The 25,103-nt window shown below is 42.5% G+C and overlaps 1 protein-coding gene across 1 annotated transcript; it reads right to left on the bottom strand.

Moving 5' to 3' along the window:
• Window positions 1–15,625: 15,625 nt before the first annotated feature.
• LOC140349407 (myosin heavy chain, fast skeletal muscle-like) lies at window positions 15,626–24,758 on the bottom strand. Its single transcript, XM_072435719.1, has 39 exons — window positions 24,538–24,758; window positions 24,322–24,465; window positions 24,078–24,234; window positions 23,958–23,985; window positions 23,773–23,878; window positions 23,590–23,682; window positions 23,442–23,505; window positions 23,264–23,362; window positions 23,082–23,185; window positions 22,870–23,008; window positions 22,657–22,775; window positions 22,436–22,585; window positions 22,194–22,364; window positions 21,806–22,106; window positions 21,670–21,737; window positions 21,509–21,596; window positions 21,312–21,429; window positions 21,118–21,241; window positions 20,745–20,881; window positions 20,414–20,669; window positions 20,102–20,344; window positions 19,845–20,021; window positions 19,612–19,757; window positions 19,447–19,537; window positions 18,980–19,369; window positions 18,774–18,900; window positions 18,597–18,715; window positions 18,328–18,524; window positions 18,057–18,240; window positions 17,810–17,975; window positions 17,605–17,729; window positions 17,195–17,503; window positions 16,912–17,115; window positions 16,672–16,797; window positions 16,424–16,594; window positions 16,229–16,333; window positions 16,051–16,146; window positions 15,841–15,972; window positions 15,626–15,732 (listed from the first exon to the last, which is right to left on the bottom strand). Exons 1-39 carry the CDS (start codon window positions 24,742–24,744, stop codon window positions 15,712–15,714), a joined length of 5,802 nt encoding a protein of 1,933 aa, XP_072291820.1. The 5' UTR covers window positions 24,745–24,758; the 3' UTR covers window positions 15,626–15,711.
• Between the last annotated feature and the right edge of the window lie 345 nt (window positions 24,759–25,103).

Raw genomic sequence — 25,103 nt, 5'->3', positions numbered from 1 at the left:
ATCTAGTTGCCAAATGCTGACAAATCTAGGCTCTTTACGCACGTGAATACAGAGGATTCTGTGTGTGGGACCCCTAAGTCCCGCCCACCATTCTAAAGCTATTCTTATTGGCTAGAATAATATGTCAATCAAAGTCTGCCACGTCGCTAGCATGCAGAGCTATCTTTATGTCAACAGTGGAACCATGTGCGTCGGAAGTAGCCTCCGGAGGCTGTAGCAAACAAACCCGGGGACATCGTGGATGGTCTCATTCTGTAGCTAACAGTCTGAGGAAGAGATCGATACCAAACACAATCTTATAAGTCAAAGTCATTTGTTATGGAAGGAGAAATGCGCAGGACAAGCCTTAATCCTGACTATCGTCAAAGAAGAAAACTTTGTTTACTTAACAATATCTCGAAATCGGATAACTTCAGGAAAAATACAAGTGGATATTGTTTTTCAATGATTCCTTACGGACAGACTGAGTACAAGAATGTACAGAATTAAAGCCGTTTCGTCCGTCATAAACAGCAAATAGGTAGGACATGCGTTTGTAAAAGTTGAGACTTTCTCACAAACTATTGACAATTGCTTCTTGGGGCATATTATTCAATCATTGACATATTTGTTTTGTTGAGCAAATAAGCTTTAAAATGATGTATGGTTTGCTGGTATTGACCACGGAAATAAAAATGATGATGTAAGAGAATATTTGAGATATGGAAAATGCTCGCCGGCGAGCATGGTGGATGGTAACAGGTCAGTGGATACCTGTCAAGGTCAGGTCAATGTAGCCTATATTTGTTCTCTATATATAGCATTATATACAATTGAGGCAATACATTTTTCCAACGTACTGAGGACGATATGCCACAAATCCGCTTTATTTGCTCATTAGTGGACTCTACAAAGTGTCCTTAGCTACACTGGACAGTTCCTTCATCTACAGTGAATCAAACACCTTCTTCCAACACATTAACTGGCACAAAGATGACTTATTCTTTATTTGCACTGGCACTGAATTTGAACTACAGGAGTTTCATAAGTACATTCATTCCACCAATATTAATCTCAAACTAAGCCTGGACTACAGTAAATCCAGGGTTAGGGTTAGGGTAAACCTTTTGGACCAGGTATAACAAAAGATTATCAAGGTATAACAAAAGATTATCAAGGAAACATTCATACCTCTATTTATGGAAAAACTTATTGATTGCAATATTGCATTAAGAGCTGAGAGCTATCATCCATCTCACCTGACTCATCAGACTCAATGTGAAAAGTTCTCTTTTGACGGGTACCCTTTTCAAACACAACACAGATCAAACAAATAAGCAAACACAAACAAGCAAACACACACACACACACACACACACACAGGATATCCAAATATAACATATGAGATACAATTTTTTTTTAATAGCACACGTACTACTGCGAAAGCGATCGTAATGAGGTATAACATGTTGAAATCGGTTGAAGCGTTAAGGAGTTGAAACTGGCTAAATGGAAAATATAATAATAATAATAATAATGATAAAACATTTGTGACATCACTCACTTTAGACTTTATTCTTTAGGCTTTATTCTTGTAGTCTCACTCCATTTTTGTAGTTCCTCCTCTTTATTTTCCTGCCTCTGGACAGGCGAAGAATAAAGTCTCTTTATTTATAATCACGAATAAACGTGATTATTTTACATAATCACGTTCAGTATACAATTATATAATTAGAGTATATATATTGCATCGATGTATATAAAACACAAGATAATCTTACCTGTTGTTGACAGAGATCCCAAACTACTAAAGAATAAAGCCTAAAGAATAAAGTCTAAAGTGAGTGATGTCTGTGTCCGTGGTGCTGCCCATGTGACGCCGGTGATTTTATGCATCCAAGAAGGAGATCATGGGTTCGATTCCCGGACCAGACCAATATCACATGATCTCTCTGGGTGGAGTTTGCATGTCCTCCCCGTGTTATCGTGGGTTCTCTCCGGGTTCTCCGGCTTCCTCCCACCGTCCAAAGACCTGCATGTGTTAGGTAAAATTGGTGACTCTAAATTGGCCCTAGTGAATGAATGTGAGCGTGAACTGTCTGTAATGTCTATGTCTCTGTGTCAGCCCTGCGACGAGTTGGCCGCTGTCCAGGATGTACCCCGCCTAAGGCCCGAAGTCACTGGGATAGGCTCCAGTCACCCGCGACCCCGAAAGGGAACAAGCGGTAGAAAATGGATGGATTAATATGTCTTATGTTGTAGGAAGATGCCACAACAGTTTGTTGTACATTTATTTGGGGGATTTACTTATCTAAATATTTTGCTCAGTGGGGGGGGCAATTGGGGAATAAAGGAAAGTCGCTCTTGGCTGGGGGGTGATTCTGTCACCGACAACAGAGCAGGTAACAGTGTGCTGAAAGAGAGTCTGAGAGATTTAAAGGAGACGTGACGCGAGTTAAAGTTGAACTCCACGTTTGAACTCTGTATATATATGTATTTTTTGGGTTTTGGACATTTTTCCTCACTGTAAATATTTTTGCACTGTTTTTCACTATTTTTGAATTTCGGTTTTTGGCGCAATAATCCACCTGAGCACTTGAAATTCAACTTCGCCTATTTTTGAAATTTTAGAGCCAGGGATTCTTAACTTCCTTCAAATGATTCAGGAACCAGGGGGTGGTTTAGGGGGCTCAAGCCTCAGATGGTTTTCCAAAATCTTCTTGAGTCTTAAAAAAAGAGGAATTTGGTCATTTGCAGAAAATAAAAACAAAATCCCTATACCAATAAGTTATTTCTTGTCTTAACACTAGAACTCCCAAGGCCTTCATTTTGACGATTGTACGTCACATTATTCTGATTACATCGCTCTTTCAGATTCTTGAGCTCTTGGGCTCTTGACTTTTTCTTTACCAGTGAGTATATTATCCCCATATTGCAATTCAACTGAAATGAAAACGTTAAAACGAGTTCTGAGTAATTCTTCCTCCAACTCCCACACCCGTTAATTTGACAGCTATTTTAATTACATTGTATTTTCCCCCCGCGGATGACAGCAGTGTATTGTGTCACGTGTAGTGTTGTGTCACCTTTACAGCAAAGCCAAATGTAAAGGTAAAATGGATTAGAGGAAGCGATTATCTGTACAAGTGGCAATGCGTCAACACATTGAGGTTGATTCGGGACGAGGACTGATGGGTTTTGGACCGCTCAGCCGAATCAGACAGCGAGTCGGCGGATGAAGAACGACCCCCCACAAAAAGAAGCCAGCAAAATCTCACTGGCTGTAGGTCTAATGTAAATATGTTTGGTATTTATGACAAACTTTATCATATTGTCATGGCATTTTATGCTGACAAGATCAATAAACTAAGCACCTGTTGCTTCGGCTGAACAGGTATCATTGCCGGGTGAGCGGCCTATTCTTGGCAACGGCAACAATATTCAGGGTATTTATTAATCCTGTTTCATGATATTCTTTGGCTGGCTTTTTTTTAGGAAGATGGGTCCAGATCAATAATTAAATATTTGCGTAATCTCTGTAACAGCGGCTTCAATATCGCTAACAACTGCTGAGCGAGCGCAACAGCACCCTCTTCCTCCACCTCCCCCTCTTCCTTCACCTCTTCTTCCTCCACCTCCTCCTCCTCTTCCGCCACCTCCTCCTCCATCCACTGATGATGGTCAGCTTCGGCAGGAGATAGGAAAGGACAGCACTTTGTGGACTATAAGGAGAGGAGCGAGGGAGACGGCACAGTCAGAACATGTTGACAGGGGCAGAGGGGCCGGCCCACAACATATGCAAAACGCAGCGCGTAATAATGAGATATAAATACAATAATTTATTGTGATTTTGTTATAATGAGCCTATATATTCCAATGTTGAATTCATTTACTTTACTTATAATAAATCAAATCTACTAAACCCTTCGACTTATTTATATCATAAAAATGTAACAAATTCACTCTGAATAATGATAATAAAACAATAAAAATTATGAATTGACTTTCTTTCGTTTTAAAGAGGCTAATAGGAAAATGTTTTGCGTGTTAGAAGAATCATTCTATCGATGATGTCATTTCAAATTGACGACCTTAGAAGTTGTAGTAATTCTAAAATTCTGGTAGTCCTAGTGTTGATTTAAATGATGAATTATTGTCTTTATTTGATTATTAACGGTAGGTTGAAGTGTGGGTGATCTTTTCATATTCAAACTCTTTAAAGGATTTTTTCTTTGCACTCTTCTCTTTTGTTTGTGATTTTATTAGTTTAGAAAATCAGTTGGATTGATAATTTTTAATTTAGTTCATTTTATTGTAGTTAATTTTCATCTTTGCACTCTTCTCTTTTGTTTGTGATTTTATTAGTTTAGAAAATCAGTTGGATTGATATTTTTTAATTTAGTTAATTTTATTGTATTTCTGTAATTTCTTTGTGATTTGAATGCATTTTTCCTGCTGTGAAGCACTTTGAATTGCCTTGTGTATGAAATGTGCTCTACAAATAAACTTGCCTTGCCTTGCCTTAAAGTCATTGATCGCACGGTCTGTAGTGTTTGTTCCAGAGTATTCCATTAAACAGCAGCAGCAGCAGCAGCCAGCAGCAGCAGCCAGCAGCAGCAGCAGCAGCAGCAGCTGCAGCAGCAGCAGCAGCAGCAGCAGCAGCAGCAGCAGCAGCAGCAGCAGCAGCCAGCAGCGGCGGCAGCAGCAGCAGCAGCAGCAGCAGCAGCAGCAGCAGCAGCTGCAGCAGCAGCAGCAGCAGCAGCAGCAGCAGCAGCAGCAGCAGCCAGCAGCAGCGGCAGCAGCGGCAGCAGCGGCAGCAGCGGCAGCAGCAGCCAGCAGCAGCCAGCAGCAGCAGCAGCAGCCAGCAGCAGCAGCAGCAGCAGCAGCAGCTGCACTTTCATGTGAAAACGTGTCATTTGTGCAGAGCTGAGGCCGGTCCCTGCTCTGAGCACTGATTGGCTCCTCTGGCTGTCCGTCACGTTCGCGCTTCTCCTTCCCCGATGGGACCATGGATCTATTATAATATCTGGATAGGGTATGGGTAGTCGCAGCATGTCGCAGACTCCCCCAGTGGCCACTCCATTGGTACTGCAGCCAAATAAATCTCGCAGCTCAGAAAGCTTTTTTTCCCGTGAACGCACAATGTAATGAAAAACTGCTCGTGTTCGGCTGAAAGAGCACCTAGAGCTTTCAAAAAAGGCCGTGGCTGCAGAGCCGCGGCGCGGTCAAATAGCCCAGCAGTTTCAGAAACCGCAGCACTGCCATATAGCCTTAACCCTAACCCTAACCCTGACCCTAACCTTAACCCGGCGCGGTCTAAAACGGCGCGGTCAAATAGCGCAGCATTTTCAGGAGCCACGGCACAAAATAACATGGCAGTTTCGGCCGCGCGCCACGGCTCTGTTGACACTCCCTTCAAAAATGTCGGATATAGTGGCAATTCTTACCTATTTTTGGGTCATTTACTTTTTTTTAATTTTAAGTATGTTCAGTTGTCTTTAAAACGCATTAAGTTGTTAGCTTCGGCTACGCACTGGCGCCCCGCTCTAGCCCAGCTCGTGACCGTCTAGACAAATCAGAGCGCGTGTAGGTGAAATGAACGGGCCGAGATGTCGTGGGTGAGCCCAAATGTCACGAAAAGGCTACAGGCGTAAAACTATGGATCCATGAGTTTAATAACTGAACAAATCATGGAACTAATGACCACCACGGACCTGAGGGCCGTGGATCTACTACTCAGCAGCGATGTCTTGAAATTATTTTGCCTAAAAAACTGAAAGAACGTGAGAATTGCTACGGAAAGAAAGCGAGGAAATGGAATGTTTTGCCAGGTATAAACTAATGGATGTTACGTTTCGTGTCCATCAGTGTTGTTATTTGTATTACACATACAAGCAGCATAAATACTGACTTAATAATGACTTTAGCATAAATACTGACTTCGTAATGACTTAAGCATGTTTTGTGATATATAAACATGTAAATATATTTGACATGTTGTAGAACGATTGACATTTGGCAGATAAAAAATACGTAATGAAATCAATTTTAGATCAAACATTCTATGTACTTATAAGAATCAGAATTATTTCCATTGTCAGTGAAAAAGTTTACAAACTAGACATTTTTTATGGTTTTATATTTTATTTGCAATAAACCACAAAACACTGAATAATAACACAAAAATATTGAGTCATGATAATAATTCGATTTTGGTGAATACATATACAAAATGTACAGTTTAGCACTATGTATATGATATAATCAAACTGACGTGTAAAAACCAAATTGCATTAATGAGCAAATGTTCTGATGTAAAAGTGAATAAGCAGCACAACAGCATTAGACCATGAGCTGGACTTAAGGCAGGGGTGTCCAAACTTTTTTCACCAAGGGCCGCATTTTGAAACTTAATCGGGGCAGAGGGCCACAAACAACTTGACAATGTCGAATTTGTTGAATGACAAAGTGAATCATTTGAAATTTTGCATTTGACGTAATTGTGATGAGCCTCCACACCTTTAATTAGACCTAGAATATTAATATTAGGTTGGTATAGCATCAATATGCCTGAATTTTCCCAATTTCACAGTAAAAAGTACTACTTTTTGTTGTTTGGGCCGACATAGCAGGGAGCTGGAGGGCCAACAACAATTGGTTTGAGGGCCGCATTTGGCCCCCGGGCCCTAGTTTGGACATGCCTGACTTAAGGTGAAGCTCATATTTTAATAGATCCATGAGTGAAAACTGCTTGATTTTATGATGACGCAGTGGCAGCTGCTCTCTCCCCACTCCGTGCTCCGTTCTCTCTCCTCACCTCGTGTTCGGGTCGACTTTTTCCGGTTCAAAATCCTTCAGTTTTCTTAAAACCAGTAGTTTAATATTTCGCTTTATCTCACACTGGGCTCTGCGCTGCTCTTGTAACTCTCTCTGATTGGTCAGCGCAATCACATGGTACGGAAACCTGGGCTGCGGGGCCTGAAGAGCTAAAGGCTAACTGGCGACATGCGCCACTGAGCAGCTCCCATTGACTTGAATGGGTGGCCATCTTGGCTGCTGGGGGCTTGGATGGGACACTGGCTCTCTGCACCCGTTGTTTCATTGGTTAGTTTTGTTGTGCTGGTGTATGATTGGCTGCATGTAGAAAGTTGGCGAGAGTGTAGCAAGTGCGCTATGTTAACAGCAGGTAAAGCGCAGAGAAGAGCATGCCATGCGCTCCGACAAAAGACATTTTCTACATTAACCCACGTTTTGCAAAAAGTGTAGTGCATAAATAATGAGCAGATGTACCGAAAAAAAGAGGAATTTAGAACATGTGCTGAAAAACAAAGTAAGTCAAGTTTCTCTTACCTAGAATAGACAACGACATGAAAACGTGATCGTTCAACTGATGATTTCATTGTGTCTCAGAGGATTTGTTCATTTACAAAGCTAAAGCAGAGAAACTAGAGGACAAATAGGAGCTCATTGAGGCAAGTGTCTGCTAAAGGTAAGACTGACTTTTACTTTTTACAAAAAAATATACAAACTAAATCATATTTGCCTGACCAGCCATTCCCAACACGTTTTGGCAAACTACTTATCAAAACTGTGTATGGGTCTGGGGCTCGACCGCTACGTTTCTATTTCTAGGGCGGAGTTTGGAGAGCAGAGACAGAACCAAAACCAATCTGATAAACCCAGAAGTGATGCAAAAAACGCAACACGCTTAACCGGATATTACGTGGCCCTTGTCAAGAAGACGTGTTCCGCGTTATCTGTCCCCGAACGCAGAAAATGTCTTCTGAATCGCGATGACACCCTTCGTATAACCGCATCTAACGCACGTTCATCACAGCGAGTAGAGCGGACTTTCCTGATTGTTCAAACCGAAGCGAGAGCAGAAGTAAACACTCGGTCACGAGCCGAACAGAATGTGGGCGGGGCTGGCGGGTCAGGCAAAAATCATATCAGAAGGAGCAGTAGAAGAAACACAAATGTTCAACTCATTTATCAATCATAAAATAAGAGACTGTTACTTCAAACTAAATTTTCCTCAAGTCAAAAGTGTTGTGTTAGAGTTACTCCAAGACATTGGCAGAGCCAGGGCCTGGCTTTGGAGCTTGAGGAAAAAGATCCGGGGCTTTCATTGTGGTTGTCAGTGTAGCAGTGGCTGAGAGGCAGTGGTGGGCCGTCAAGACCAGCAAGGCCTTCTCTGCTAGCCTAAACATAATCAGAATATAATTTTAAAATATATATTTTCCCACAAATATTTATTAAATTATTCCCCAGAATAATGCCACGTTCAGACCGCGGCGGCATAAGCGTCCAGTTTACATTCAAAGTCGATGTAAACATGCGTCGAACACCTCCTGCGTTTTTGCAGCGTAATTTCAGCTTTTTTCGGCGCGATTCCTGCTTTTTGGGCATGGAGCGCGACGAGGGCGTTTTTGCGTTTTCCGCTCTAGACGCTTTGACGGTCATATAAGCTTCAAGGCGTCAAAATTGTTCGCCGATGAAAAGTTCAGATTAGTCCAACTTTTCTGCAGCGAGGCGGCGCAGCAGCCAATCAGAGATGACGCTCCGGTGACGTACGTACGCATTTCCCCCCGAGAAGAACCATGGCACCACATATGGGACATTAGTTTTACAGCTTGGGCTAGTTCAGGGCTAATAGCGGGGGTAATTTCATCTAATTTATCTCTGATTGTTTTTATTTTATTGTTAAAAAATAGGAGGAAATCATCAGAGCTGAGAGAAGCTGGGATTGAGGGCTCTACTGCGCTGTGACAGTTTGTTAGCCTGGCCACAGTGCTAAAAAGAAATTTAGTGTTACTTTTGTTGACTTCTATTAGATTTGAATAGTATCTGGTTTGGGCCTTACGTTGTAAGTTGCCTGCTTATAGGACAGCAGGCAACTTTTCCATGCTTTTAGGGATTCTTCTGTATGGGTGTGACAAAATAATCTCTCTTGTTTCCTAACTCTTTGTTTATGTGAACGCAGTTCTTGGTTGTACCATGGGGAGGCGCACTTTGGCCTAATGACCTTCTGTTTTAACAGTGCTGCAACATCAAGAGCAGACTTCAGAGAATTCATGGTCAGGTCGACAAATTGATCACTTATACTGGGACTAAAACTTTTCTCAGCAGGATCACATGACATGTCACTGAGTATTGGCTCTATTATTTCTTTGAATTTTGAGATAGGTTTTTCAGATATTGTCCTTTTCAATATAACTTTATTCTGTGGGGCTGGATGATCTTTAAGAATAAACTGAAAGGTAATTAGGAAATGATCTGACAATATAGGGTTTTGAGGGAAGACAAGAGGTCACTAATCTCTATTCCATACGTTAGGACAAGATCCAGAGTGTTCTTGTGAGTGTGAGTCGGTTTATTTACATTCTGAGTGAAACCAATGCTGTCTAACAAGGCGCTGAAGGCATTACTGAGAGAGTCACTCACGTTCACGTGGATATTAAAGGCTCCAGCTATAACTATTTTATCCCAGGCTAACACTAAGTTTGATATAAAGTCAGAAAACTCTGTTATAAACTCTGAATAGGGACCAGGAGGTCGGTAGATAATTATGAACAAAACTCCTTTTTGGTTTTTCATATTTGGACATGTGATCGACAGCATGAGGCATTCAAATGAGTGAAATGCATTGTTAATTTTAGGGCTCATGGGTAGATTTGAGTGTGAGATCACTGCCACACCACCACCTCGGCCTGTGCTCCTGGCAGTCTGAAAGTCAACATGGGTGGTAGGGGTGGACTCATGTAGTCTGACGTAGTCGTCTTGTTGAAGCCACGTTTCAGTTAGAGCTAGAAGATCTATAACATAGATCACTCACGTTCTGCTAGAAGATCTATAACATAGATATGTCTATAACATAGATCTTCTATATGTTATAGTCACCAATTAATCGTGTTGTTTTTGTCACTGATTGTTTTAAATCAGAACACTAAGATGTACAATTTCTTGAAAAAGTTACTTGAGTAAATTAAACTAAATACTACCATCAGCTCTGTTCTGTTTTCACAAGGCAGCAAGGCTTTTTTTTGGAGGGTTACTGTATGTACAGGAAATACAGTATTAGGGGCACTAAAACCACATCTGAATGAGCCTGAATGAGCAATCCTCTTCATCTTTTGGGCTAAGCCCCAGATGTTTAGAATGCAATGCAACTTGGTGGATTGAGTGATCTTCACATTATAGCTCCTTGGAAGATTTTTCCAGCTCCTGTTTATTAGTTTACATCGCAAACTTAAAGGAAAAACTAAAAAGGCACCGCAACTTATTGTTCAAGAGCTCACTGATAAGCACTCTGAAGATGTGTTTATTTATACCGATGGATCTAAAGATCCTGTGAGCAAACAGGTGTTGCTTTTTTCATTCCTGACCTGGAGATAGCGGTTAAGAAGAGGTTAACAGATCATCCCTCTGTCTTCACCTCGGAACTCATAGCAAGACTGAATCTACTTTACAGTGTCACAACATTGTGCTAGTTTCTCACAGCCTCTCTGCACTGCAAAGGATTAAATCTGGAAAATCTGAAGAGTCATGTGTAAAAATGTTGGCAAGACTATTGGAATCATTGTGATACTGGACGGCATCAATATCAGATACAAAGTAGTGTTGGTCAATGCAGATCCATGGGCAGGAATACGGGAGAGGAAAGGGCCTTTGCTTGCATGAGAATGGGCCACACTGGACTCAATAGGTCTCTGAGTAGGATAGGCAAACATCCTACTGGTTTATGTAATCACTGTCAAGAACCAGAAACTGTTGAGCATGTGCTGATTCACTGTAATGCATATGAAATAATAAACAGGAAGTGAATCTGATGGAATCTTCTTACAATCCAGTCACAAGGATCATGTAAGACTATAGATAGTTACTTATACAAACAGTTTTAGTGTTACATTACAATCCCCTTTGTTGGTATTATGGTCGCCGCTGATCTCCTGTCCACACCCACCCTGTAGATGGCGGTAAATGGCCCTTTGCAGTTGGCTGCCTGCTGCCATTAAAACAACAACAACAACAACAAAAGCAACAACAACTGTTTGTCAACAGCCAGGGACAAGCAGAGACTACAGCACCCTCTGATGAGAAGGTGATCGGCTGCAGACTTCCATCTCTGCAGGACCTGTACGTCTCCAGGGCTCTGGGACGAGCAGGTCGGATCAAAGTTGACCCTTCTCACCCTGGACATGGACTATTTGAGCCACTCCCCTCAGGCAGGAGGCCACTCCCCTCAGGTATAAGAACAGTTTATTTCCTCTGCCATTGGACTATAGCATAAAACACATACTTTGAAGACGTACAACTACAGGCGGTAAATGCACCTTTTCAGTTGGCTGCCAACAGCCATTAAAAGCAGCAGCAGCAGCATCAACAACAGCAGCAACAACAACAACAGCGGCAGCAACAGCAGCAGCAACAACAGCAGCTACAACAGCAGCAGCAACAACAGCAGCTACAGCAGCAGCTACAACAGCAGCAGCAGCAGGAACAGCAGCAACAGCAGCAGCAGCAACAACAGCAGCAGCAGCAGCAGCAGCAGCAACAGCAGCAGCAACAGCAGCTACAGCAGCAGCAGCAACAGCAGCAACAGCAGCAGCAGCAGCAGCAACAGCAGCAGCAGCAACAGCAGCAGCAGCAGCAGCAGCAACAGCAGCTACAACAGCAGCAGCAGCAGCAACAGCAGCAGCAGCAACAACAGCAGCAGCAGCAACAACAGCAGCAGCAGCAGCAACAGCAGCAGCAGCAACAACAACAGGTAATGGTAATCTTTTTGTTTGTTCTTGCCTAGCTCTAACGTTGATTCTTGGTATTATGAATATGCATTATCACATACGCTTATAAAAATACACATTTTTTTAGTATATGCTTTGTGGACTGGTGTCAGCGGAACCACCTCCTCATCAACGCGAGGAAGACCAAGGAGATGGTGGTGGACTTCCGCAGACGCCACTCCACTGCCCCCTCACCAGTGAACATCCAGGGACGGGACATTGAGAGAGTGGACTCATACAAGTACCTGGGTGTTCATCTGAACCACAAACTGGACTGGACTCATAACACAGACGCACTGTACAGGACGAGCCAGAGTCGGCTCTACCTCCTGAGGAGACTCAGGTCTTTTGGAGTGACAGGGCCACTCCTGAAGACCTTCTACGACTCTGTGGTGGCATCAGCCCTCCTGTATGGTGTGGCCTGCTGGAGCAGCAGCATCACAGAGAGGGAGAGGAAGAGGCTGGACAGAGTCATCAAGAAGTCCAGCTCCGTCCTGGGCTGTGCTCTGGACTCGGTGCAGGAGGTGGGGGACAGGAGGGTCCTGGCTAGATTCACATCTATGCTGGACCATGAGTGTCGCCCCCTGCAGGACACTCTGTCCGCTCTGGAGAGCAGCTTCAGTGAGAGACTGATCCACCCTCGATGTGTGAAGGAAAGGTTCCGTAGGTCTTTCCTTCCTGCTGCTGTCAGACTTTATAACAAAAACTGTTAGTACTGAACACTCGCAATACTGACCTAACCTAATACTGATGTGCAATTCTGTCATATGTGCAATTGCTGTTGGAATTCATGTGCAATTCATGTGCAATTACTGTGAAATTCATGTGCAATCTATGTGCTGTCGTGACACATATTCATGTGCAATTACTGTCGTGATCACATGCAATGGTATTTATGTATTTATTTATTTATTTATTTGTCTATGGGAGTTTTTATTTATTTATAGGAGATCTTCTACTGAAAGTGTTTTTCAGACTTCCTATAAGTGGTCTGTTCTTCTGTATCTACCTCTGTATCTACCTGCGTTGCACCAATGAAATTTCCCCATGTGGGACAATAAAGGAATATCTTATCTTATGTTGTCACATGACTGGTCGAAGCGGAAAGGAATTTAATGCACCACACATTATTTTTAGTACTTGTAGTGTTTTCAGATTTCTGAAGACTAATTGACAAACTCTGCAATGTAAATCTATAGGGAAACGTTTAAATTGTCATTCTGAAAAAAACTACTCGGAATTTAGACCCACTCATCCACACAGATCTTCTCTAGAGCTGTCAGGTTTTGGGGCTGTTGTTGTTGTGTTACTTTTAATGACGGGGGTCAGCCAACTGAAAAGGTGCATTTGCTGCCACCTACTGTAGTTGTATATCTTCAAAGGTTTTGTTTCACGCTATACTGTGAAAAATAAATGATAATAAATTGGAGAAAGAGAGACGGAGAGAGAGTAACTGTATATTGTTCAGCGACATTCATTGTCATCTTCTCTAGAACTGAACTACTTAGTTATCATGGCTGTGTGCTTTGGGTCATTGTCATGTGTGATGCATTTGTACACTTTGTTGTCCCCCCCATGTCTCTAAACTTTGTGCAGAAGTTACAGGAGGGTCTCAGTTTATGTAGAGATAAGCTAAATTCTGCGCCGTGTGGAAGTATCATAAATACCATGGATGACGCAGAGGGTGGCCTATGCACTGCGGACTAGCAAGCTTGATAAATTTGGCCCATATATTGGATTTTCTTTTGGATTATTCCTGGCTGGGTTCCACACCGCCGCGGCCGAAGCGTCCAGTTTACATTCAAAGTCTGTGGTAAACGCGCGTCGAGCACGTAGTGCGTTATCCGCGGCGCGATTTCTTCATTTTTGCGGCGTGATTGGTGCGTTTTTTACGCTCTCGACGCTTTGAGCGCGTGTATGAGCCGGCCAAGGCGACGAAAGCGGCTTACGCGACGCGTTCAGATATGTTGAGGTCTCTGGCAGCTGAAGCGTAGCAGCCGCCGCAGCAGCCAATCAGAGCTGACGCTCCAGTGACGTACGTACGTACGTATTGCCCCTCGCATTTCCGGTATTCCCCGTGGAATTCCCCAAGAAGCGCCACTTTTTCCTTGCTCGTCAACAATGGCAGACGAACGATTGAATGTGGCCGTGTGTGGGAGAAAGGAGCTGTACGATGTATTCACGGTGGAAAACAGAGACAGAAACAAACCAAAAACGCGAAAACAACACTCTCGATATCCGCCATTTTACACAATGAAAGGCCACACCGACAACAACTCCACTGCTCATGCGACAACACCTCTACTGCGCAGAGAGCGCGAGCGCGCCATACGCGCGCCTGTGTACAGTGGCCGGGGCGTCGATAGCGCGCGTCCGGTGCGTAAACCTTTCAAATGTACACTCGCTCAAATTCTGCGTCGGGCGCAATTAGGCCGCGGCGGTCTGTACGTAGCTTTAATCTAAATCAGGGGTGGCCACACGTTTTCGGGCCCACGAGCTACTTTTATATTCAACAAAGCCCGAAGATCTACCTATAGATCTAAATTATTGTATAATTTAGTATTATTTTATTGTCAGAATTAAACAGTTTTTATTTTTGTTTAACAATAATAAGAATATAGAAACATGTATGCTTTCATTAATAGCCTAATATTGTTTATCATATACGAATGTGCAAAATAAAAGAAGAGACAAAATCTGCTATTTAACTAGACCATTTAATACAGCGGTTAGGGTTAGGGTTAACCCGAGTATTTTGAAAATAAAATATACTGACATGATAGAAGGTTGAGCTTAACCAGAACTTCCTCTCTCCTCCTGCTTCTAGCCTTGACTCTCTCTCCTCCCTTCTCTCCTTGACTCTCTCCTCCTCATGATTCTTGCCTTGACTCTTTCTCTTCTCTCCTCCTGCTTCTATCTTGACTCTCTCCTCCTCCTGCTTCTTGCCTTGACTCTCTCTCCTCCTCCTGCTTCTTGCCTTGACTCTCTCCTCCTGCTTCTTGCCTTGACTCTCTCCTCCTCCTGCTTCTAGCCTTGACTCTCTCTCCTCCCTTCTCTCCTTGACTCTCTCTCCTCTCTTCTCCTCCTGCTTGCCTTGACTCTCTCTCCTCCTCCCGCTTCTTGTCTTGACTCTTTCACTTTTCTCCTCCTGCTTCTATCTTGACTCTCTCCTCCTGCTTCTTGCCTTGATTCTCTCTCCTCTCTCCTCCTCCTGCTTCTTGCCTTGACTCTCTCCTCCTGCTTCTTGCCTTGACTCTCTCCTCCTCCTGCTTCTTGCCTTGACTCTCTCTCCTCCTCCTGCTTCTTGCCTTGACTCTCTCTCCTCCTCCTGCTTCTTGCCTTGACTCTCTCTCCTCCTCCTGCTTCCTGCCTTGACTTTCTCCTCCTCCTGCTTCCTGCCTTGACTCTCTCTCCTCTTTCCTTTGATGATGGATGCTCATGGAAAAGCAGCTAAAATAATACCATCCACCCGGTCCACTCGTGCTGCTGTAGAGCTCTCAATTGTAATGTCAGGCTGTAAACTAAAAACAGACTGGTCTTTGGGATCGACCCTCACTGCCTCTGAGATCGACCAATAGATCGCGATCACCCCAATACGTTTCACGTAAATTGAAGGGACATTTTCAGATTTAAGAATGTATTAAATAATGTATTGTTAATTGTGTTTCAAAGCCATGAATACTGGCAATGTGGGCCTAGTTTCAAAACCATGCTTGGGCTGAACACAGCAGTGTAAGTGACATTCTTTATCTGGCTGAAAACCAAGTGGGTGTAGAAATGCACAGTATGCAATGATCATTTTCCAATAAATAGATAAATAAAAATCCCTCAAACTCAAGTAAATATTACAGGTATCGTTTAGAGGGGATTTTAAAGGTTTATTTGAATAATTGCCATTTGTCATACAATAAATGCAATAATAAATAAACAAATGCATCAATATACGGTATTACTCAGCTGCTTCCTTTCCCTGCAAGAAAAGTATTGAGTGTTAGTTTATTTTGTAAATATAAATCAGAAAAAGTATTGTGTTAGAAGTAATAATATAGTAAACCAAAAAAACAACAACATTATTTACCTTGCCACTGTCCCGGGTCTTGGCTCTCAGCTTGTTAACCTGGGTCTCTGCAATGTCAGCACGCTCCTCTGCCTCCTCCAGCTCATGCTGAACCTTCCTGCACTTGGACAGATGTACGTTGGCCTGCTCCTCCTGCAGCATATGAATGTAATATAGTTAAAAAATGCTGCAAATTTTTTAATAAGATAATTGTAAATGTTGGGCTCTTACCGCTTCCTCAGCCTGCCTCTTGTAGGCTTTCACCTTGAGCTGCAGCTTGTCAACCAGATCCTGGAGCCTGGTGTTGTTCTTCTTGTCCTCTTCAGTCTTAAACACAAAAGCAATAGTTAGTAATTGAAAATAAAATAGGTTAAGAAGAATAAATACAGTTTACATTTGGCTTACATACCTGGTAGGTGAGCTCCTTGACTCTCCTCTCATATTTGCGGACGCCCTTAACAGCATCTACTCCACGTCTCTGTTCATTTTCAACCTCTGTCTCAAGCTCACGCACCTTTAGAAAGTATGATTCATAGTATTCAAAGTTTTGTTGACAGATTCATTGAGTCACTTTTTGATTTGGTCTTCACAATGTCAGTCTTACCCTGGACTCCAGTTTCTGGAGCTGCTTCTTGCCACCCTTCATGGCCAGATTCTCAGCCTCATCCAGACGGTGCTGCAGGTCTTTGACAGCAACTTCCAGATTTTTCTTCATCCTCTCCAGATGAGAACTAGTGTCCTGCTCCTTCTTCAGCTCCTCAGCCATCATGGCAGCCTGGTAAACACATTAGACTTTAATAATGGACTTTTACCTTCTTAATCAAGTCCAAAATAATGCCTGAAGAAACCTACATCAGTGATGGCCTTCTTGGCCTTGTCCTCAGCATTTCTTGCTTCCTGAACAGTGTCATCAACTTCGCTCTGGATCTGAACCAGATCAGTTTCAAGCTTCTTCTTGGTGTTCAGCAGGCTAGTGTTCTATGAAGTATTAAAATAAAGAAAACAACAAATATTCATGTTGAACCTCAGTATAACACATACATTTATGTAATGAATGTCATACATTTGAGTCAATTTGTAAAATCTCTTTACCTGAGAATGCAGAAGTCCAACACGCTCAGTGGCATCAACCAACTCTTGTTCAGCGATTTTGCGCCCTCTTTCTGTCTGCTCCAGAGCAGCCCTGAGTTCTTCAATTTCAGCCACCATCAGGCCGTTTCTGCGGTCAATCATGGCAGCCTGTTCTTTGAAGTCTTCCTGAGCTCTGACTGCATCATCAAGGTGCAATTGGGCATCCTGATTGGATAAGAGTGAGTAAGTCATTGTAAATGGATTATAGCAACATAACCATCCTGCGACAAATGTCTTGCAATACCTTGAGCTGTGTCTGCACATTTCTTAACTGTTTCTGGGACTCGGCTGCCTGGCGATTGGCATGGCTCAGCTGAATCTCCATCTCATTCAAGTCTCCCTCCATCTTCTTCTTAATTCTGAGGGCATCATTTCTACTTCTGACCTCAGAGTCCAGAGTGCCTTGCATGGAGTCAGTGACCCTCTGGCTGTTCCTCTTAATCTGCTCAATTTCCTCATCTTTCTCTGCCAGCTTCCTGTCAATCTCACCCTTCACTTGGTTAAGTTCCAACTGGACACGGAGAATCTTAGATTCTTCATGTTCAAGGGTTCCCTGAAACAAATCAAAATACATAAATAGAAATACAGCTTCTTCTCTTGCTACAAATAATTTCAGGGTAATAAATACATTTTTGTGATTAGTATATTTGTTACCTCAGCTTCCTCAAGGGCAGTCTGAATTTCAATCTTTTCTGTCTCAACCTGCTTCTTGGACTTCTCCAATTCATGGATGCTCTTTCCAGTCTCACCAATCTGCTCAGTCAAGTCAGAGATCTCCTCTACGGGGAAATAAATGTAAATAACATATTTGTCTTCAAATCTCCACTATAGATGTCAATAATCCTGGGTTAAAACTCACGCTGCAAGTTCTTGTTTTCACGCTTCATGGTCTCCAGCTGGTCAAGAGCTTCCTCATAGGAGTTCTTCATCTTGAAAAGTTCAGTTCCCAGTGAGCGGGCCTCCTTCTGAGCTCCCTCAAGTTCTGCCTGACCCTCCTCAAACTTCTGCTTCCATTCAGCCAAGACCTAGATTTCACAAATTTAAAAAAAAAGACTTAAGGATCACAGATAATTAACACATTGATCAAATAAGAAAAGAGTCTGTACCTTGTCAAAGTTTCTCTGCTTCTTGTCTAGGTTGGCAGCCAGACCATTAGCTCTCTCCACATCAATCATGAGATCCTCCACCTCACTCTGCAGCCTCTGTTTGGTCTTCTCCAGAGAAGCACACTTGGAGTTAACAGCCTCAATCTGCTCCTCAGCCTCCTGTAGGCGCTGGGCAAGCTTTTTTCTTTAAAGAGTAAATATGATGAGTAAAAATTAATATCTGCATTAATTAATCTGCATTGGAATGTTGTGCCACCAATTTTAGACTCACTTGGATTCCTCAAGCTCCTCAGTACGCTGGATAGCATCAGTCTCATACTTTGTTCTCCACTGAGCTACCTCGCTGTTGGCCTTAGACATGCCACGCTGAAGTTCAGCCTTGGCCTCCTGCTCCTCTTCAAACTGTTCCCTGAGCAAATCGCAGTCATGACGGGCTGACTGGAGTCCATGGGCAAGGGCGTTCTTGGCCTGTGTAAACAGTTAATGTTATGATGCTTCACAATACCATTGTCTGGTTTCAAACAACCATGTGTTTCATACCTTAACCTCCTCTTCAATCTGCCTCTTGAGCTCCTCAATCTGTTGTGTGAAGGCCTGTTTGCCTCTGGTCAGCTGAGAGACCAGGGCTTCCTTCTCTTCAATTTGGCGGCCAAACTCACCTTAGATGCAAATATTTGGTCAGAAAAAGCTAACTTATTTTCTTGACATTTGTCTTACCATTCTCTGTGAGGAGGCGAGCTTTCTGGGAACCCAGGTCATTCATTTGGCGAACGTTTTCATCATTCTTGGTCTTAATTTCACTTAGTTGGTCCTCAAGAGTGCGGCACATCTTTTCCAGGTTTCCCTAAAGATTTATTTGTAATTTACTATGTGCAATTTTCATGACTTGATGTCTGTTCACATAGTAACCATCATCACACTACCTTAGCTTTAGCCACCGCCTCCATGTTGCTGGAGAGGTCATCAATCTCCATTTTGTACTCGCTCTTTTCCTTCTCAAGCTTCTGCTTGACACGCTGGAGGTTATCAATCTGCTCTCCTAGCTCAGCAACACTGTCAGCCTGCTTCTTGCGCAGAGCAGCGGCAGTGGCTTCATGCTGCAGAGTGGACTCCTCAAGGTCACGACGGAGCTTCTGGAACTCAGCCTCACGCTTCTTGTTCAGCTCAATCTGAGCAGCAGTAGCACCACCAGCTTCTTCCAGCCTCTCACTGATCTCCTCAAGTTCCCTGGACAGATCTGCTCTCTGCTTCTCAACCTTTGCACGAGCAGCACGCTCAGCCTCAATCTCTTCCTCCAGCTCCTCAACGCGGGCCTGTGAACAGATCAAAGCGTTCACGATAAAAGAAGATTAATATTGCCTTTTTTGATCCAGCCCAAAAGACGCGTCACCTGAAGCTCCTTAATCTTCTTCTGAAGCTGAGCTCCCAGAGACTGCTCATCCTCAATCTTGCTAAGAAGCTGACTGATCTCAAAGTCTTTCCTGGAGGAGAAGAAGGTTTAAAATCATGTTTTTTCATATAGCCAGAGTAATCTAATACATTTACTAAGACCTACTTCTTCAGCTTCTCGTCAGACTGCTGTTTGTCATTCTCAAGATCCATGATTGATTCTTGAGCCAGTTTCAGGTCACCCTCCAGCTTCCTCTTGGCTCTCTCCAGGTCCATACGGAGCTTCTTCTCCTGCTCCAAAGACCCTTCAAGCTGGGGAAAAGCAATTTGATATAAAAATATATATATTTCAAAGTTTCTTATTAATAGCTAGAAGGGTCAAGTAGAAAGCTAACATACATCATCAACTTGCTGCTCAAGCTTGGTCTTAGCCTTTGTGAGAGTGTTGACTTTGTCCTCCTCAGCCTGCAGGTCATCCAGTGTCTGCTGGTGAGCCTCCTGGAGAGCTTTCTTCTCCTTAGTCAGCTTGGCGATGCTCTCATCTTGGGAGGCCATCTCTTCAGTCAGGTTCTTCACCTTTGGGTTTTCAAAAACACACAATTAAGAATCATATTATGTCTTTGAAGTGTGTGATGTGTGGAATAAATTGGTCAAACCTTGTTCTCAGTGGCATGTTTCTCCTTCTCCACTTTAGCCAGGGTAAGCTCAAGATCATCAATATCCTTCTTGAGCTCAGAGCATTCATCTTCCAACTTCCTTTTCTTGGCTGTTAGTTCAGCATTGATCTCTTCTTCATCCTCCAACCTCTCAGTTGTCTCCTTCAGTTTGGCCTCCAGCTGAATCTTGCTTTTAATGAGACCTTCGCACCTCTCCTCAGCATCTGCGAGACCCTCAGATTCCTGAAGGACAAAACAATTGTTTGTTACTATAATGTTTCAATTTGTGGTAAAAGTTGCCTGTGTACTCACAGAAGCCACTTGGAGCAGCAGATCATTCTTCTCCTGCAGAAGAGATACCATCTTTTCCTCAAGTTCCTTCTTCTTGGCAAGAGCAGCAGCCAAATCAGTGGACATCTTCTCATAGTTCTCCTTCATTTGGACAAGCTCTTTCTCAGTCTCAGCACTCTTCAGGAGGGGCTTGATCTTGTAGTACACCTTCATCCATGGCCAGTGTTTGACGTTCATGAATGAGCGGACGTTGTACTGAATGGTATAGACTGCATCTCTGTGAAATTTCAACATATTAGTCCAAATGTATATCTGGTATTATAGCTAATTCCTTTGTATTTTTTGGACATGCCTTGTTGCTGTCATCTTTACAAACTCCCTTCTCATGAGGTAACCACGACACAGAGCCTGTGTCATGGTGACAAGTGATGCAAGTTTTTCATCTCTCATCTCCTCAAGAACACCCAGAAGACCAGCCTTGAAGAACACCTATCAACATAACACCAACATAGTATGAATACAATGTTTTTTTATTTATTTACCTGATTGAAACAATTTAGCTAATTTAACTATCAAAATGTTTTTTCCCTCTTTTTTTATTTTGTATACATCAATACATAGCAATGTGTGAGATACTGTATCAAAGTATTGAACGTTATGGATTAATGCCGTTTCTCTAAGTCCAAGTCGTATGTGCCGTAAACTATATTTACTGATATTCTTACTTTTGTGGTTCCGAATCGGTACTCATCATGATTAACATCGATGGATCCCAGCAACTTCTCTGAAGCCTTCTTGTTGTCCATGAACTGACCCTCAGGGATGACACCGGCATTCAGCACCTTGTATCTTTTAAGGGAAATAACTTGTTTAGTTTGTCTTTTAAAAGAACGCATACTTTCACAAAGTTCACTGATACCTCTGTTTGAAGTCAGCATAAAGGATTCTGCTGGGGAAACCCTTTCTGCAGATTCTAATACCCTCCAGTACACCATTGCACCTAAGCTGGTGGATAACCAGGTGGTTCTCCATCAGTCCTGGAGTCAAAATAATAGTCAGCAAAGAGTTTTTTGGAAATAATTAGACAATCCGGTGTCACAGCACAATTATTTTTACCTGGAGTCTTGGATTCATTGGGAATCAGGCAACGCACAAAGTGAGGATGGGTGCTCCTCAAGTTAGTCATCAGCTTGCCCAAGTTTTCCTAAAACAAGCATATAAAAGAAATACATAAATAAACATATATACCTTAATTGAATGTTTTTGTGAATCTTTACCCTGAACTGTGAGGACACAGTCTGCATAGAGCCACCCTTCTTCTTGCCTCCCTTGGCTCCCTTAACCTCTGTTTATAAAAAATAAAGATCCGATATAAGTAATATGAAACTATAAATACATGGTAAGTTATCGTACCCTCAACAGGAGGAGGATAGAGAATAGCCAGAAGTTTGACTGAAGATTTCTGGTACAGCTGAATTACAGACTCGTTCAATGGATCCTTGTTCTTGTCCAGCCAGCCAGTGATGTTGTAGTCCACAGTACCGGCATAGTGCACCAGGGAGAAGTGGGCTTCAGCCTTGCCCTTGGCTGGCTTGGGCTTCTCAAACGCTTTGTTTTTACCAAGATGCTGATCATACAGCTTGTTCTTGAAGGTTGTATCAGAAGCCTTGGGGAACATGCACTCCTCCTCAAGGATGGCGAAGATGCCCATGGGCTAGAAGAAAGTCAAGCCAGATCTATTTAGAAACTAAAATACTTTCTTAAAATTCCTCTGTTTTGTTGTTCAAAACCAATAGCCTACCTTTTCAATCAGCTCAATGCAGGCTGCCAAGTCCATTCCAAAATCAATGAACTCCCAGATGATACCCTCCTTCTTGTATTCCTCTTGCTCCAGGACAAACATGGTGTGGTTAAAGAACTGTTGCAGTTTTTCATTGGTGAAGTTAATGCACAGCTGTTCCATGCTGTTGTACTGTCAAGACAAGTATTTCTATGAGCACCCACACGTAACCAAATGGATTTACATTTTAGATTTGAGTTTACATCAAAGATCTCAAAGCCAGCAATGTCCAAGACACCAATGTAGTAGTTTCGCTGTTGTTTGGTGTCCAACATCTGGTTGATGCGGATGACCATCCACAAGAACATCCTCTCATAGATGGACTTGGCCAGAGCAGGGACAGCATTCATCACCTAAAAGAACTTGTGTTAGCCAACTCTTTACAAAACTGTACCATCGATTGCCTCTCAAATGTTCACTTTACCTGAGGCACAGTCTGTCCCTTGGTGACAAACTCATTTCCGACCTTGACTCTGGGGTAGCACAAACCCTTAAGCATGTCAGCAGAGTTCAGACCCAGCAGGTAAGCAACTTTGTCAGCATCTATAACGATATACATATGTTGTGTTCATATATATCAAACCAGTATAATAATCATTTCAGAAGACTATTTCAGAAGACATTATGCTGCTTTTACCCTCTGTGCCATCTGGCTCAGCCTGCTCCTCACGCTGCTTCTGCTTGAACTTCATGTTACCGTGGTGGAGGACAGCACCAGTCATTTTGAAGATGCTCATCTTCTCCTCATGATTGAATCCCAGGATGTCAATGGCATTCTGGTTTCAATAAATTCCCATAATTACATGCTATTCTTTTCTGTATAGTCTTTGTGATTTCTGAGTCACTTACATCAGTTGCTTCCAGCTCAACTTTGTCATCAATGCTGGCAACAGTGATGTGACCCTGGCTGCACATAGGGAAATCGTATGGGTTGGTTGTGAGGAGAGAAATTTCTTCAAGAAACAGACAAGATGTTTTAGAGCCCAAAAATAAAATGCTATGTATTTATGCTTTATCTGGATTTTACTCACCAATGAGCTCAGGCATGTGATTGGTCATCATCTGGTAGAAGATGTGGTAACCTCTCTCATCGGAAAGCTGGAATGTCACTCTAGACTTCTCCAGCAGATCTAGAAGAGTCGGGAACTTTGTTAAAAAAAACACAATAAATCATTTTACAACCCACTCTAATGGCAAAACTGTACTTACAAGTTTCAATATCAGCACTAGCCAGTTTACCAGTTGTTTTGAAATGAATTCTGATGAATTTACCCTGTTTGATTAAAGTCAAATTATAAAATAATATCACACAAATATTCAGGCAAATTGTTTTTTTTTTTCCTAAAGTAATACTTACAAAACGAGAGGAGTTGTCATTTCTCACAGTCTTGGCATTACCATAAGCCTCCAGCAGAGGGTTGGCTGCAATAATCTGATCCTCAAGAGAACCCTGCAAAGAAAATGAAGATTGCGTTTAAATCTTTTGAATTCACATTTTTTGTCCTGAATAAGTTTTCAGTAAATTTAAACCGAAACAAACCTGCATCTTTCCTTCAGGCTTCTTTTCTCCACCACTAACGGCAATTGTTGCAAAGTACTGAATGACACGCTTTGTGTTCACAGTCTTTCCAGCACCAGATTCTCCACTGAGGATGAAAACAGACTTGTAAGAACCATATGTGAATCCACGTAATAATTCAGCACAATAACAAATGAGAAACCTACGTGATCAAGACAGACTGGTTCTCCCTATCTGTTAAGATATAAACCAAAATACATATTAACAATTATCCATTTATGTATCATTTGAACATTACTTTAAGTTTTTCTGTCAATGAGCCATACCACAAAGCATAAACTGATAAGCGTTGTCAGAAACGGAGAAGATGTGGGGTGGAGCCTCCATACGCTTCTTGCCTCTGTAGGCAGTCACAACCTCTTGGTCGTACACTGGCAGCCACTTGTAGGGGTTGACAGTGGCGCAGAACAGCCCAGAGTAGGTCTGAAGTAATGTGCACACTAACATTAATTAACTTGTTCTTAATGCAGAGCTTATGTGTTAGCATCTGTTAAATAAAATGTGTCTTACGTAGATCATCCATGCTGCATAACGCTCTTTGAGGTTATAAAGCACAGAGGCCTCATTGAGATGGGTCATCATGGCCATGTCCTCAATTTTGTCATACTTGGGAGGATTCATGGGGAAGACTTCATCTTCTTTAACTGTCCTCTCCTATGACAGAACGTGTAAGTAGGGCATTGTTAATTCTGTTGTTGAGTTATATTTTCATTAAAATACACTAACCTCTTCAGTCAGCAAGAGCTTGACAGCGACTTTGCCAGCGTCCTTCTTGAGGATGGTTGCTTTGAGGTACAGCTCCTTGACATCACAAACATAGCAGGCAGACTTGGCATCAAAGGGTGCGCTCTGAGCCTCGATTCTCTCCCTCTCTGGTTTACGGAGGTAAATGGCAGCCTTGCCATAAATGGCCATCTCCGCATCCGTACTCATGGTGGCGTTTAGTTCTGAAAGATAATGGTTCTAGTCTTGAGTACATTCATAGCATAATTGTACTCATTTGTACTAATATGTGATTTAATGTTGCAATCAGCTACAGACTCCAGTCTGTAGCTGATGTTTGATGAAAAATAGAAACTACAGTGAAATGGAATGTAATTTCAAGCAATTATCCAAACACCTCTGCACACTTCTTCTGACATAAAGCAATGTGTCCATGTTAGACTAGAGAGCTAGGTTCAAGAAAATGTCTACCTTTTGGAATATTGGTTGTTGTTTAACAAAAAACAAAGTTATTAGCATAGTTGTTTTCTATCCATGCCTTTTAAATATTGGCCTATAGTTAAGAACCG

Source organism: Eucyclogobius newberryi, unplaced genomic scaffold (genome assembly GCF_026437365.1).
Source record: "Eucyclogobius newberryi isolate DKJ021-1_F unplaced genomic scaffold, fEucNew1.0.hap1 SCAF_7, whole genome shotgun sequence".
NCBI classification, from domain to species: domain Eukaryota; kingdom Metazoa; phylum Chordata; class Actinopteri; order Gobiiformes; family Gobiidae; genus Eucyclogobius; species Eucyclogobius newberryi.
The sequence above is the reverse complement of the archived record's forward strand: the minus strand, read 5'-3'. Positions and strand labels throughout refer to the sequence as shown.

Excerpts from the sequence above, each read along its gene's own strand:
- LOC140349407 (XM_072435719.1), bottom strand. The coding sequence starts at position 24,744 with ATGAGTACGGATGCGGAGATGGCCATTTATGGCAAGGCTGCCATTTAC. Across the intron at positions 20,882-21,117 it reads ACCGATTCGGAACCACAAAA|GTGTTCTTCAAGGCTGGTCT; the intron begins GTAAGAATATCA and ends TTATGTTGATAG. Across the intron at positions 19,758-19,844 it reads TTGAGCAGCAAGTTGATGAT|CTTGAAGGGTCTTTGGAGCA; the intron begins GTATGTTAGCTT and ends GCTTTTCCCCAG.